The sequence below is a fragment of the Podarcis erhardii genome (assembly GCF_964252035.2).
Source record: "Podarcis erhardii genome assembly, chromosome: 15".
Classification (NCBI taxonomy): domain Eukaryota; kingdom Metazoa; phylum Chordata; class Lepidosauria; order Squamata; family Lacertidae; genus Podarcis; species Podarcis erhardii.
Window position 1 is genome coordinate 21,982,685 of NC_138505.1, and position 14,322 is coordinate 21,997,006.

Consider the following 14,322-nt stretch of genomic DNA (forward strand, 5'->3'; position numbering starts at 1 on the left):
TGTTTGATGTATTACTGTGTTTTTATATTATGCTGGGAGCCACACAGAGTGGCTGGGGCAACCCAGTCGGGTGAGTGGGGTATCGTTGTTGTTAAATGTTGTCCTGCATTTAACACGCCAATTTTTATTATTATTATTCAAACAGCAGCTGTTGGCAGGTGGGAGGCTGATAATAATTAGAAAGGAGGTGAGTCGGCCACAGAGGATGGGCTCCTAGGGTCACTCTGGAGGAGGTGTGCAGGAAGAACACCAAAAAGGAGTTGTTCTCTATGCTCCGGAGCTAAATATTTGGGAACACTGGGAGCACAAGGCCCTTTAGTTACACTGTACCCCTGTATATCACCCAAATTTTACGAATAAACCTGGTTTGAAGATACAGACAGAGCAGACTCAGCTATACAGCTGCAAATAAAAACATTTTAAGTGTGTTGTAAATTGCAGTACACAAATGTGACACTAGATGGCAACGGTGAGTTATGGCAAATTCAATATATTTTTCAAAATGTGGGGTTTTTTTAAAGCATTTTCACAACGTTTTTTTAATGTGTCTAGATTCCACCAGTGGCTGCATTGGCCCGTCAATTGCATTGCATAGCCAATCTTCAATGTCCTGCCCACGTCCGCTAAAGCCCTTCCCCTCCACCTGATTCTTAAGATACTTACATAGATACCGAGGCGAAGCATAGGGACCGCAGGTGCCTCACAGAGGGAGAGCATCAGGAGCATCAGTGCTGTGGTCAGTTCCATTAGGTAGAAGGGATGGTTGTGTACAAAGAGGTAGGCAGAGAGCGCTTTGGCATCCTTGGGGTGCGTGAAGAATTTGTCGTTGTTTTCTCCTTCCTGATTTAGGGTTTTAATCAACAAAACACACACACACATAAATACGCTAGAGACAGCAAGCCCAATGTAGTATGTAAGTCAGCGGTTCCCAAAACCTTTCTTCCATATGGACCACATGAGGGTCTTGGCAGACCACTTTGTGAGGTGAACAAAAAAAAGCTTTTCTCCTTATCTGATAACGCTACAACTTGTAGGCAGCCCGTGAAGATGAACATTGGAAGATAAAAGAAAATACTTCCTTTATGTATAAAACATGCTCAAATGTATGCTCGAAATGTAAAGGAAAAGAAGGCACCTTTGATCATAGGTGGTGGAATTGTAAGGTGGAATTCAGTTTGTCAGCCATACACCCTCTTAATTTACACCCTCTCCTTTCTCTGCCAGCTAATGCAAAGAAAAGGGCCCACCTGGAGGTAAATTGCCGACTCCTGGTAGTTCATTTCCCAATTTTGTCCTCCACAGCTCCGTCGAGGGTGGCAGTCCCCAGTGGCTGGGCTGGACGTGTCACTGACCAAGTCATAGTTGCCTCCATCTGGGTCAAAGGGGGTAAAGAGAGGGGAAAGGTCTCTTTATTGTCACGCTTTAAGCCTAATAGGGCTTAAATGGCCTCGGCCCAATATACCTGAAGGAGCATCTCCACCCCCATCATTCAGCCCGGACACTGAGGTCCAGCGCCGAGGGCCTTCTGGCGGTTCCCTCACGGCGAGAAGCGAGGTTACAGGGAACCAGGCAGAGGGCCTTCTCGGTCGTGGCACCCTCCCTGTGGAACGCCCTACTGTCCGGTGTCAAGGAGATAAACAAATATTTTACTTTTAGAAGACATCTGATGGCAGCCATGTATAGGGAAGTTTTTAATGTTTTGAGGCTTTATTGTGGTTTTATAATTTAATGGAAGCCGCCCAGAGTGGTTGGGGAAACCCAGTCAGATGGGCAGCAAGCAAGCAAGCAAATTATTATTATTAGGTGGAATTGCCAATCTTCATTCACTCACTTTTTATAAAGGCATCCACAATGACACCAGCCTGCATCCTTGAACACTGACAATGCAGCTTGCTAGACAGGGTGGAGGAAATGGTGTGTGTATGTGTGTGTTTAAACCAGCCTAATGAACAAAGGTGAAATTTACACTCGTTCTTCTGCCCACTTTTGCCTCTGGCCACATCCACCCCACACACAAAAAAATCATTTCCCACCCCCGAGCTAAAGCCTTGCAAAGTTTGTGGAACACAGGGAGAGAAGCTGCGAGGAAACGCGGAATGATCCGTCGCACAGATGGCAACACTGCCTTCACGCCCCTCTGACTTATCCCAAGAGGTCTATCCAAGCCAGCTGTCTCACTTACGCCAGGCCTGTGGAATGATAGTTGAGGGATGCAAGCATCCCCATTCATCTGAACGTTGGAAGCTGTTCTGGCAGGCCTCTAGATAGGAACAGCTTCCATATGCCGTCATAAAAAAGGAAGGGAAAAGCAAATGTTTACTAACTCACGATGTTCAGCTGGCTAACAGGCTGAACAAACCCCTGCCTTTGAGATTCAAACAAAACGTTACACGCACTGTTCCCAATTTAGGTCTAGGCGCCTAGCCACGTAGACAGTGCAATAAATCCGAATACTAAAATAAAATAAACTGTCCATATGATGGAGCACGAGATGGAGTAATTGGTGGAGGACAAAGACAAAATTATCATGTCACTGGGCACTGCTTCTTTATCAGTCCCTGCACAGAAACCTCCAGCCTTTTCCAATTGTGTTTTGAGACTTTCAGATACCTCATGGTTCCCAGTTAAGACTACTGCATTTTATTAATAGGCAAAACAATCTTTGATCAACTTAGGTATTTCATAACACTACTTGATGTTATGTTCCGGAGGTCCGTACTTAACCTGAAACTGTTCTTAACCTGAAGCACCACTTTAGCTAATGGGGCCTCCTGCTGTTGCCGCGCCGCCGGAGCACAATTTCTGTTCTCATCCTGAAGCAAAGTTCTTAACCTGAAGCAAAGTTCTTAACCTGAAGCAATATCTCTGGGTTAGCGGAGTCTGTAACCTGAAGCGTATGTAACCTGAAGCGTATGTAACCCGAGGTACCACTGTACATGCAAACAGATGGGAAGTACTTGTAGCTCGCTGTCAGAATTTGGCAGCCAAAGTAAGCAGGAATTCTTCAAACCTATGCAGAAACGATTGCCAAAGGGAAAATACAATAGTTCCTGCTTTCCAAATGCAATCGATTCTGTCCAGCATACACATTCTCTTTCTCTCTCTCTCTCTCTCTCTCTCTCTCCACCCTGTACTAAATGGGCCAAACTTGGGCGGGTCTGTCAAAGAGAGATCATGCAACAGGCTTGCTTGTCTCTGGCACCGCAGAGTCAGGATTTCTTCTTCTGAACACATACAGAGGAAAGACAAGATGACAGAAGCAGATCGACCTGTTTGAAAGCGGTTGTTTGGCTGACAGAACCACAACACAGAGATTTATTTTGGAAAACTCCCGTGGCATCTTTCAGGATTTAAACTTTCAGGGAGGCAGACACCAAAATGGTAGCTACAGATATAGATATTTTTAAACAGTTTGCATCTCTTGAGGCATTAATCCAAGAACTCCCAGTTTTTTGCTCTGTCCTAAATTCATGTGGTCTAAACCACTGAGCCTCTTGGGCTAGCCAATCAGAAGGTCAGCGGTTCAAATTAAGCTCCCGTTGCTCAGTCCCAGCTCCTGCCAACCTAGCAGTTCAAAAGCACATCAAAGTGCAAATAGATAAATAGGTACCACTCCGGCAGGAAGGTAAACAGTGTTTCTGTGCACAGCTCTGGTTCGCCAGAAGCAGCTTAGTCATGCTGGCCACATGACCCGGAAAAACTGTGTGCGGACAAACGCCAGCTCCCTCGGCCTGTAAAGCGAGATGAGCGCTGCAACCCGAGTCATCTGTGACTGGACTTAACTGTCAGGGGTCCTTTACCTTTACCTTTTAAATTCATGAAGATGCTGGTGTTGTTTATATGGAATTCCCAGCTCATTTACTCAATCAAACACCACTCTGAAGATCTATCCCAGCTACAACGGTACACTTCCAAGGCACATCTTTCTGTGGGGATGTTTGCAATTACAGTGGTACCTTGGTTCTCAAACTTAATCTGTTCCAGAAGTCTGTTCCAAAACCAAAGCATTCCAAAACCAAGGCGCGCTTTCCCATAGAAAGTAATGCAAAATGGATTAATCTGTTCCAAACAAACAACCCCTAAAACAGCAATTTAACATGAATTTTACTATCTAATGAGACCAGTGATCCATAAAATGAAAGCAATAAACAATGTACTGCAGTCACACAATCAATCAATCAGTAGCTGAACTGGTTTGTCACAAAAACAAAACAAAAAAGAGCCACAAAAACAAAAATGCAAAATAAATAGCAAAAACAGACAGACCTCAGAGTAACACTCAAAACTCAAAAAAAGTTCGCAAACCGGAACACTTACTTCCAGGTTTCCAGTGTTTGAGTTCAAAGTTGTTTGAGTACCAAGGCATTTGAGAACCAAGGTACCACTGTACAGACAACAAATCTATTTTTATTTCATTTATTGTCGGCCTAGTTTAAATTCTAGTACAGCACGCCACTTAAGACTTTACTCACCCACTTCTTTGAAAAGGTGAAAATTCCCTGGTGATTCAGCACATGTGTTGCGTTTATAGGACTATGAAGTAAGGCTATAATATGCTGTACAAAGCGAATGCGTGAAAGAAAGCACTTCTCCACACAGGAACCCAAAATGCTTTTTCCGTGCAGCCTGAGCAGGAGCAGTGAAGAACGTTATCGTTAATTGTTGTAGCTTGTCTTCATTTACTCCACCTCACTGCCCTGCTCGCAGTTGTGAAGAATATCCCTACATTATGAATGGTCTGTGTCACCATTAAGAAAAAATGAGGTTAGAATAATAGGCCAATAGATAGGTGGACAGGATAAACTAGCTTTTCTTCTTTGAGTTTCCAAAGTTCTAACCTAGCTCAAGTCTACCATCTAAACAAGCCAGATATTTAACTGCAAATCAATCACAGTCAATCATTTGAAAATAAGACTTTAGAGCTGACTTGCCCACCCCCCAGTGGCAACCAAACATAACCTTGGTTTCAGGAGCCATTTGGTGCCTTAGCTTATATATCTGAGTTTCTAACACTGGTATGACTAGATAGGCTGTTGCTTTCATACAACAGACCAAAATCCATATTCAGCTGTCCTTGAGAACTTTATCCAGAATACATGGAAAAGGATCCTTGCATGCAGAGGCAGCATAACTTGGGCGCTTTCAAAACACTATACTTCAGTGCATTCCATTGCTATAGTTGAAAAAGAAAAGGAATTTCCCCTTTTCTGTCTTGCACTGAGGGATGGGCGGGTAGAAATGTTAATATACGACTGCTATCGTTAAACTGCTCCGTGTTGTGGGAACAGGTGGTTGTGAGGCGATAAAAGGTTTTCAAAGCACTAGGAGACATTCAAACTGCAGTTCTGAGATGACAACGGGCTTTGTTTTTTTAACTGCGTCTGGCTGCTTTTCGCTCGTCGACGCTGACTCGGAACATTTGACGCACAGAGCGGAACAACGGCTAGAAAACAAACAGAGATTAGATTTTCATGGCCTCCAAGGGAACGCATCCGTTTGGCAAGGTTTGATTGCCATGTTTCTGCTTCTTGTCAGTTTTCAGGGCATTTTGGATTTTTTTATTTTTTTATTTTTAAAGAGAAAAACGATGGGTTTGGCCAGCATGAAAGCAAAACATGGGCCTGCTGGATTTAGTTGCCTTAGTCACTCGGGCGCTCGTAAGAAACTCCTTTGCCCAAGGAGGAACAGGCAGAAGATTTATCCTGCTGCTGGTAGCCCCCCTGCCTTGAAATCTCATTTTGCCCATCCCAGTTCCATACATAGTGTTGTATAAAAACCAAACAGAAACATCTGTCCAGTGGTTAGAGCTGTGGCTGATTGCTGCTGCCTTCTCTTTTATCCTTCCACTTTCAGTGCCTGAGGGGTTCCAAGCGCAAGCTCCTTCCAAGTCGAGCTTATGAGCCAGAACACTGCATTTCTGTGCTTTTTGAACAGGAAGGACATGAAATTAGTTTGGGAAGCCTTGGTACTTAGAATCCACGCGTCACTCTTTCGTGTTTGCGTGTGTGATGAATACTTCTGAAAACCAGCTGGTAGTCTGAACGAAAGCTAATATTAGGTGTACCTTTTGGAAGTCAGCCAGGAGGGAGATAATCCAGGCTAGTCCCTGGAATGTTGTCGTCGTCGTCTTCTTCTTCTCCTCCTCCTCCTCCTCCCTTGCACTCCATTCATATTGGAACAGGGCCTCCTCGGTATTGGCTCCCCATGTGTGCAACCAGAGCTGGATTTAGATTTGATGAGGCCCTAAGCTACTGAAGATAATGGGGGCCTTTAAATGTCCAGCTGTCCTTTGTCAACAACAAATTGTCACTGTTTTTTGTGTTGAATATATGCTATATGTCAAAACAAAATAAAAAAATTCCTTCCAGTAGCACCTTTAGAGACCAACTAAGTTTGTTATTGGTATGAGCTTTCCTGTGCATGCACACTTCTTCAGATACATGCACATGCACACAAAAGCTCATACCAATAACAAACTTAGTTGGTCTCCAAGGTGCTACTGGAAGGATTTTTTTTAATTTTGTTTCGACTATGACAGACCAACACGGCTACCTACCTGTAACTAGAAATATATGGTAAGGTCCTCCGTGGGACATACCAGGAGAGGCGGTCCCGTAGGAACAAGGGTCCTAGGCCGTATAGGGCTTTAAAGGTCAAAACCAGCACTTTAAACCTGCCCCTATACTCCACCGGGAGCCAGTGCAACTGGTAAAGCACTGGCTGAATATGCTCCCATGGCAGGGACCCCGTAAGGAGTCTCGCTGCAGCATTCTGCACCCGCTGGAGTTTCTGGGTCAGTCTCAAGGGCAGCCCCATGCAGAGGGAGTTACAGTGGTACCTCTGGTTACGTACTTAATTCATTCTGGAGGTCCGTTCTTAACCCAAAACTGTTCTTAACCTGAAGCACCACTTTAGCTAATGGGGCCTCCTGCTGCCGCTGCTGCACAATTTCTGTTCTCATCCTGAAGCAAAGTTCTTAACCCAAGGTAATATTTCTGGGTTAGGGGCTTCTGTAACCTGAAGTGTATGTAACCTGAAGTGTATGTAACCAGAGGTACCACTGTACAATAATCAAGCCTGGATGTGACCATCGTGTTGATCACAGTGGCTAGGTCAGGGCGAGAGAGGTAAGGAGCCAACTGCTTAGTTTGGCGGAGATGAAAATATGCCACCTTTGTTATAGCTGCAACCTGCACCTCCATAGAAAGGGAGGTGTCGAAGATTACACCCAAATTCTTAATGGACAGCACTAGCACTAATTGCGCCCCCGCAAGAGATGGGAGTTGGCCCCCCAATCCCATATCGTCGCGACCCAGCCAAAGGACCTCTGTCTTCAAAGGATTTAACTTCAACCAGCTCCCACGTAACCATCCAGCCACAGCTTCCAAACATCTGATCAGTGTGTCCGGGGCAGAGTCAGGATGGCCATCCATCAACAGATAGAGCTGGGTGTCATCAACATACTCATAGCAACCCAAACCAAAGCTCCGGACAAGCTGGGTGAGGGGGCGCATAAAGATGTTGAAAAGCATCGGGGAGAGTATTTCTTGTTTATTTTACTTGTATTTAGTAAACAAAGCTAAAAAAGAAGATAAAAGTACCACATGATATATTTTTTTAAAATCCCAATACATCACAAGTATTAGACCCAAAATATATGAGAGGGAAAATTAAAGCATGCTTAATGTGGTTTACATGTTACATTATAGAGAAGCATTTACTGCAATATTTGTAAAATATTAAATGCTTTCCTCACATTGTTTACATTTAAGGGGGACATGCAATGGAGCCAAGGTCCTTCCTGTGTTTTCTTGCCTCTCAAAACTACCCACCTCAAACACACACTTGCAATTGTATTCCTAGTTTCCCATGTCTACAGCTTTAGAAGGGAGGGGAAGATAGTTTTTTATTTCCTTCTTCTTCAATATCCAGTCTTTTCCACATTTCACCTTACTCTTCATCATTTCCAAGATCCATTCTTTTCTTACAAAACATTGTTCCATTGGTTTCTCTTCTGCATACAATCCCTATTGAGAATGCTACTGAGAATTTATCGCTTCCCTTCCTGCAATCATGTCCCTGTGTTTCTTCTGAACCTGGATCCTTGGCATGTCTAGATCCTCACTGCTAATAGGCCTGATAAGTGAAAATATCTGCTGACAGCAGCATTGCTGGTCCCTATCTTAATTGCAACCAAGTGCTCCAAGGCCCTAAGGTGCTTGCCACACACTGGATTCTGTTTACATTTTGTGTCACTCCTAGAAAAGTGGACTCCTTCATTCATCACAGTGAGCATGGTAAAAAGGTAAAAAAAAGATAAAGGACCCCTGGACGGTTAACTCCAGTCAAAGGCAACTGGGGTTGCAGCGCTCATCTCGCTTTCAGGCTGAGGGAGCCGGTGCTTGTCCACAGAACAGCTTTCTGGGTGTGATGGTCTGGGAATCTGATTCAGAGGCTGAACTGGAGGAATCCCAGCCTGCACAGGAGTCCCCGCCTCCAGGACCAGCTGAACTGGGGCAGGGCCTTGATTCTGAAGCGCCTGCACCTGTGCCGGATCCTCAGGAGCAGGCACCAGGTGAATCCACTCTGGCTCCGGAGGGGGTTGAGGACACAGTGCCTACAGGTGCGTCTCTCCCAGCCCTGTCAGAGGAAGGTGAGTCTCCCCCTGGGTCCAGTAACCCTCCAGCCTCTCCTGAACTGCAGAGGCTCAGGGCAGAGAGGCGGAAGGAACTGGTTTCTCCCAGGAGGAGTGCTCGCCTTAAGGCCAGGAGAGGCGGGTCTCCTGGGGGCCGGGACCGCCCCTGGCCTCAGAGAAGATAAAGGCCAGTCAGCCCGGTCCCAGGTTGCGGGAGCAACGTCATTGAAGAGCTGTTTCGGCCAGCACCCAGTCCTGTTCCCCCAGAGTTCCAGTCCTTCCCGGCTCCTCACTTTAGATCCTGCTTCGCCCGTGGAGGACTGTCTGCCGACCCTCAACTCAGGTCCTGGACCTCACCCCATGGTAACCTCCCCCCAGGACCAGCACACTGGGTCATGTGGCCAGCATATCTAAACCGCTTCTGGTGCACGGAGGACAAGTGCCAGAGCGCATGGAAATGCTGCCTACCTGCCCACCGCAGTGGTACCTATTTATCTACTTGCACTGGCATGCTTTCAAACTGCTAGGTTGGCAGAAGCTAGTTCAAAACAATGGGAGCTCACCCCGTCATGGGGATTCAAACCGCCAACCTTCTGATCGGCAAGCCCAAGGGGCTCAGTGGTTTAGACCACAGCGCCACCCGCATCCCTACAGTGAGCATGAAATGAACCCTGAAGACCCAAGACCAAGGAACAATTTTACAATGACCACCTCACGTCCCCAAGCAAAATTAATATTCGCAAATACTTTCCTCTCTTAGTCCCATGTACTTAAAGCAGGACACAATGTCCTGATTTATTTTTATTACTATATTGAGGTTGAAGCAGGCATTAGCACAAAAACCCACAGGGACTGGCTAGTAAAAGGAAGTGGCTCTGGCCGCTGCAGAGCGGACAGATAACTCCAGCAAGCGAGCCAAAGCTCACACTACAGTTTGCCCACATTATCCACTAAAATGTATTTCAGTGTCTGGGAACATTTGAAGTTAACCTCCAATTCTAATTAACTATCTCACGCAGAATAGAAAACCCCAATTCAGGCCAGGTACCCCAGGGATTCTCACTGTAATTAATGTGACTACATCAGCAAAAAGTATTTCATTGCACTACAAGTCGAATGGCATCTTGACCAACTGGAAGTGAAACTTTAGGTCGAAAGAGGTTCTCTGCTGAACCAAGGGCTGGGGAGGGACAAGGGAAGAGAGGATTGAACCTTTTCAGCAAGGGGGAGATCAGCCTAATCCATCTGCCAGTAATGAATCAAGCCACAACAAGCTTATTAAACACCCTACGCCCCTCTAGAAAGAGCACCCAGCTAAAATTGCCAGTTGCCCACAGACTGCAGAGCAATGTTCGAAATTTGCCAGGTGCCAGGCGCATTTTGCACTTGGCTACCAGCCACTTGGGATGCGGGTGGCGCTGTGGGTTAAACCACAGAGCCTAGGACTTGCCGATCACAAGGTCGGCGGTTCAAATACCCACGACGGGGTGAGCTCCCGTTGCTCGGTCCCAGCTCCTGCCAACCTAGCAGTTCGAAAGCACATCAAAGTGCAAGTAGATAAATAGGTACCACTCTGGCAGGAAGGTAAATGGTGTTTCTGTGCGCTGCTCTGGAAGCTGTACGCCGGCTCCTTCGGCCAAATAAAGCAAGATGAGTGCTGAAACCCCAGAGTCGGTCAAGACTGGACCTAATGGTCAGGGGTCCCTCCCTTTACCTTTACCTTTACCTTTACCTTTACCAGCCAATTGTGACCAAGTGAAGATGCCTGGGCACCAGGATGGCGCCAGACATCTCCAACATCTGGAGCTGCATGCCTGGGGGTCTTTGGGTCTTGCCTGTTTTCACACAGTTAGCAACACATCCCGTATGATTCTATTTTATCTGCACAATCAGAATGAATTTCAGGAATCCAGAAGTCGTGTTGAACATTAGGGCTCAGCATTCTGTTTTGGTAGCTGTAACCCTGGTTTAAGGAGCCATTTGGCACCTAGCTTATATATATATATCTGAGTTTCTAACTCTGAGAGCTGCACATTCTGACCCCATCCATGGAACTAACTACGGCTGGATGGTGCAGGTGTGGGATCTGTCTATGGGTGTCTATATGCATTATTGCAATCTAAGAACATAGGAAGAGCCTATTGCATCAGGTCAATGGTCCATGTAGTCCAGCATCCTGCTCTCAACAGTGGCCAAGCAGATGGTTGTGGGAAACCTGCAAGCAGGACTCAAGCACAAGAGCCAGCTGCCTGGAAGATCATTCCATCAAAGGCAGAATAGAAAGCTTCTGAAAGGTAAATCAAGAGCGAGCACGCACAAACCTATCTATTGTGCAGGCTCACACCAATGTGAAGTTAGGATTCACTTGCTATGACTCCCTGACACGTGTACACAAAAAACAGTAAGCGTGCAGTGTCTACTCTCTATGGACCTCCCCATAAGGCAGCTCACCATCAGTGGCCAATCTAGGCATAGCACAGGAAGATGCAAAGCTTTGGCCCATCTAACTCAGTACAGTGGTACCTTGGTACTCAAACGCCTTGGTTCTCAAACTCCAAAAACCCCAAAGTTTTTCGGAAGCCAGACATCCAATGTGGCTGTCGGCTATTATTTCCAGGGCACCTGCACCAATCAGAAGCTATGCCTTGGTTTTCAAACATTTTGGAAGTCAAATGGGCTTCTGGAACTGATTAAGTCTGGAGCTTTTATTTATTTATTTATTTATTTATTTATTTAGCATTTTTGTTTTTGAGGCTTTTTCGATTAATTTGTTTTTGCGACTGTGTGGAACCCAGTTCAGCTACTGATTGATTGAGTGACTGCAGAAATGGATGAAAGCCCCCCATCCAAACAATGACTATCATCAGTGCAGGTAAGAATTTGTTATTATTATTATCATCTACAAAACTGTCTTATTTATTTTATAGTGCAGTACATTGATTATTGCTTTCATTTTATGGATCGATGGTCTCGTTAGATAGTAAAATTCATGTTAAATTGCTGTTTTGGTGGTTGTTTTTAAAAGTCTGGAATGGATTAATTTGTTTTGCATTACAGTACTTTCTATGGGAAAGCACACCTTGGTTTTGGAACATACTTCCAGAGCAGATTAAGTTTGAGAACCTAGGGACCACTGTACTTTTTTTACACTGACTGGCTGCAGCTCTCCAGGGTTTTTGACTGGCGTCTCCTTCCCATCCCTACCCAGAGACACCAGGGATTGAAGCTGGGACCAGAATTCTGAATGCAAAACAGACAGTGGAGGCTAGAAAGGTAGAAGGCCAAGAGAACAACAATGAGTGAAGCCAGAGCAACTAACGGCAGGCAAAACCACCCCCTTGACTGGTTCTAAGAAGGCAGGAAGGTGAGGGCTGGCTGAGGGCAAACTCAGGCTGGTGGGGCTGTGTCCCATTTGCCTTAAAGGACCAGCCTCTATGGAGTAAGCAGATGTTCTACCATGGAGCTGCAGAACTTTCCCCGAGCTACGGGCCTTTGGGTGCCCCCATCGAGATGTACACCATTGGGGAAAGGGCCTTTCTTGGAGCAGTGCCTTGAATTTGGAACACGCTCCGCAAAACTGTTTACCTGGCATCTAGTCTATTACACTTGAGCCAAGGGGCCAATAATTCCCCTCTTCCCCCTGCCCAGGCTTTTAACTGGTAAGGAAACATCAATTCTGCTCATCATTAGCGTGGTTCTGCATGTTTTTAATTTTGATTTGCCCTTGCTCAAATTGTTTTCGGTTGCCCTTGCATCCTGAGATCTCAGCAAAATCTTGATATAAAGCTTCGTTTAAAAAGTAACAACTTGTCATACATATCTGCCCAACCGCTAAGCTGTGTATGCACCATACTTTTAAAGTTTTGTTTCGCCGTGGCCACCAAAGATTACAGGGAACTGTAGTTTGTCAAGGGCGCTGGGAAATGTAGCTCTGAAGATGGAGAAACCACAATTCCCAGGATCCTTTGGTGGAGAAAATGGGCTTTAAAAAGTACGGTGTGTTTACGCAACTGCCAAAGGACACCAGCCTCGTTGCAGGGGATGCAAACTGTGCAGCAAGTAAATGAAGGGAGGGAGTTGAACTTACTTTCGCTGGGTAGCCCCTCCGGATCGGGACCATGACTTCTGCCCTCATCCAAGGTGAGAATGAGGGGGACGTCGTCATCTTCCGGATTCACAGCCATCCCCAAGAAGACTTTTGCTCTGCTCCAGGAAATCCCTTTAAACCCCGGCTCTCGTCGCCGCTTCGTCCAAGATCAGGCGCATCTTGCAGACCTGAGACTGTCCCGGCTGCGTGGAGGAAACGGCACCCATCTCGGCGGAACCCTGGCCCGCATCATGGAGCCCCCACCAGGTCCCCCGCCTGGCTTTTTGGGTGCTCTTGTTGCCAAAGGAGCGTCAACTCTCGACTTGCGCCGTCATTCACTTTCCGCGCAAAAACGCCTCGGCCGTCGCTGCTGCGTCCCAAACTCAGCTGGCGTCTGTCTCTGACCTCAGCAGCCCTTCCGACTTAGGAGGAGGATCATCCCTGGAGGGAAAGGGAGGGAGGCGGGGAGAGAGTGAGCGGAGGCGAAGCAAAGAGATGGTGCTCTGCTTTAGCCGGCCCGGGGCCAGCCAGCATCGCTAGGCGCCTCTCTTCGGAACAGCGCCTCGGTGGTCCATTGCTGCGCGCAAAAAGCAGGGAGATCCGTTTCAAAACTTGGGGAAGGGAAAGAGGGGGAGGCCTCTCGCAATTGCAGCGGGACTACCTTGAACTCGGAAATGTTTCCGCCCACCCTGTTTTCAGGGCTCGATCGGTTTTGCAACGAGATCCCTTTCTCCCCCCCCCCTAATCCAGTATAATAAAAGCGCAGGCGTCTTTTATTTTGCACGCGTTACTCTTAAAACAGTAAAAGGTGGGCTACTGTTGTTGCCGGGCTGGGTTTTTTTTTGGGGGGGGGGGGGTACCCTTCTCGCCAACACTGTTTGGTTTCGATTTTGCACGCCCTCAACCCCCTCTTTCCTTAACCAGATGTTAAAAGCCACTTTTGGTAGCCACTGTTCAAATTTTTGATTTTGCACCCCCAGCTCTTCCTCCTCTGGGCGTCCTCTTTTATTAAGACGGAATTGCTTCTTAAGAGGCTCTTTTTTCCTTTACCTGCCAAACGATGCCCTCTTAATAAAGAAGAACGCCCTCTAGGCATGGGCAGAGTGCCGCCCAGCCTTCGGCACTTTAACACCTGGATCGTGTCGCCACCACTTCAACTCCAACCTCTGAACCCCGTTTGGTATATACGCCATTCTGTCCCGTCCCCCCAACTATATGATTGCCATTTATTCTTACTATCAGTTATGGAAGGTCGGAACTTTTACAGGGGATAATGCGGCTCAGCCTTCCTTGCCTGCGAGGCCGCTGAAGGGGAAGGGGCTCTCTTTACCTTCCCCCTCCCCGCTGTCCTACTTCTTGCTACCGGCGGAAGCAATTCCTAGGCCTTTTTGGAAGGCGGGAGTATTGGGACGACGACGACACGGGACACGATTGTTGTCTGAAACCGCCCCCTTCCCTCGCTTGTCGCTGCCGCCCCTCACCTGGCCTCAGGCCGCCCCCTCAGGCTTGAATACCGCTCTTTTAAAGACAGCGACACATGCACATAAAATACGCAAATAAAACAAAACACGCCATATGAAACTGCGGGGAGAGGAACACC

The 14,322-nt window shown here is 46.7% G+C and overlaps 1 protein-coding gene across 1 annotated transcript in view; it reads right to left on the reverse strand.

The window, feature by feature from the left end:
• Positions 1–13,448, reverse strand: part of TPCN1 (two pore segment channel 1) — a 44,366-nt gene extending 30,918 nt beyond the window's left edge. The window contains exons 1-3 of the mRNA XM_081842191.1: positions 12,723–13,448; positions 1,248–1,372; positions 664–840 (exon numbers count right to left, since the gene is read on the reverse strand). Of these exons, the coding sequence (XP_081698317.1) occupies positions 664–840; positions 1,248–1,372; positions 12,723–12,819 (399 nt within the window). The 5' untranslated portion in view covers positions 12,820–13,448. The remainder of the gene's footprint in view (positions 1–663; positions 841–1,247; positions 1,373–12,722) is intronic.
• Positions 13,449–14,322: the final 874 nt, after the last annotated feature.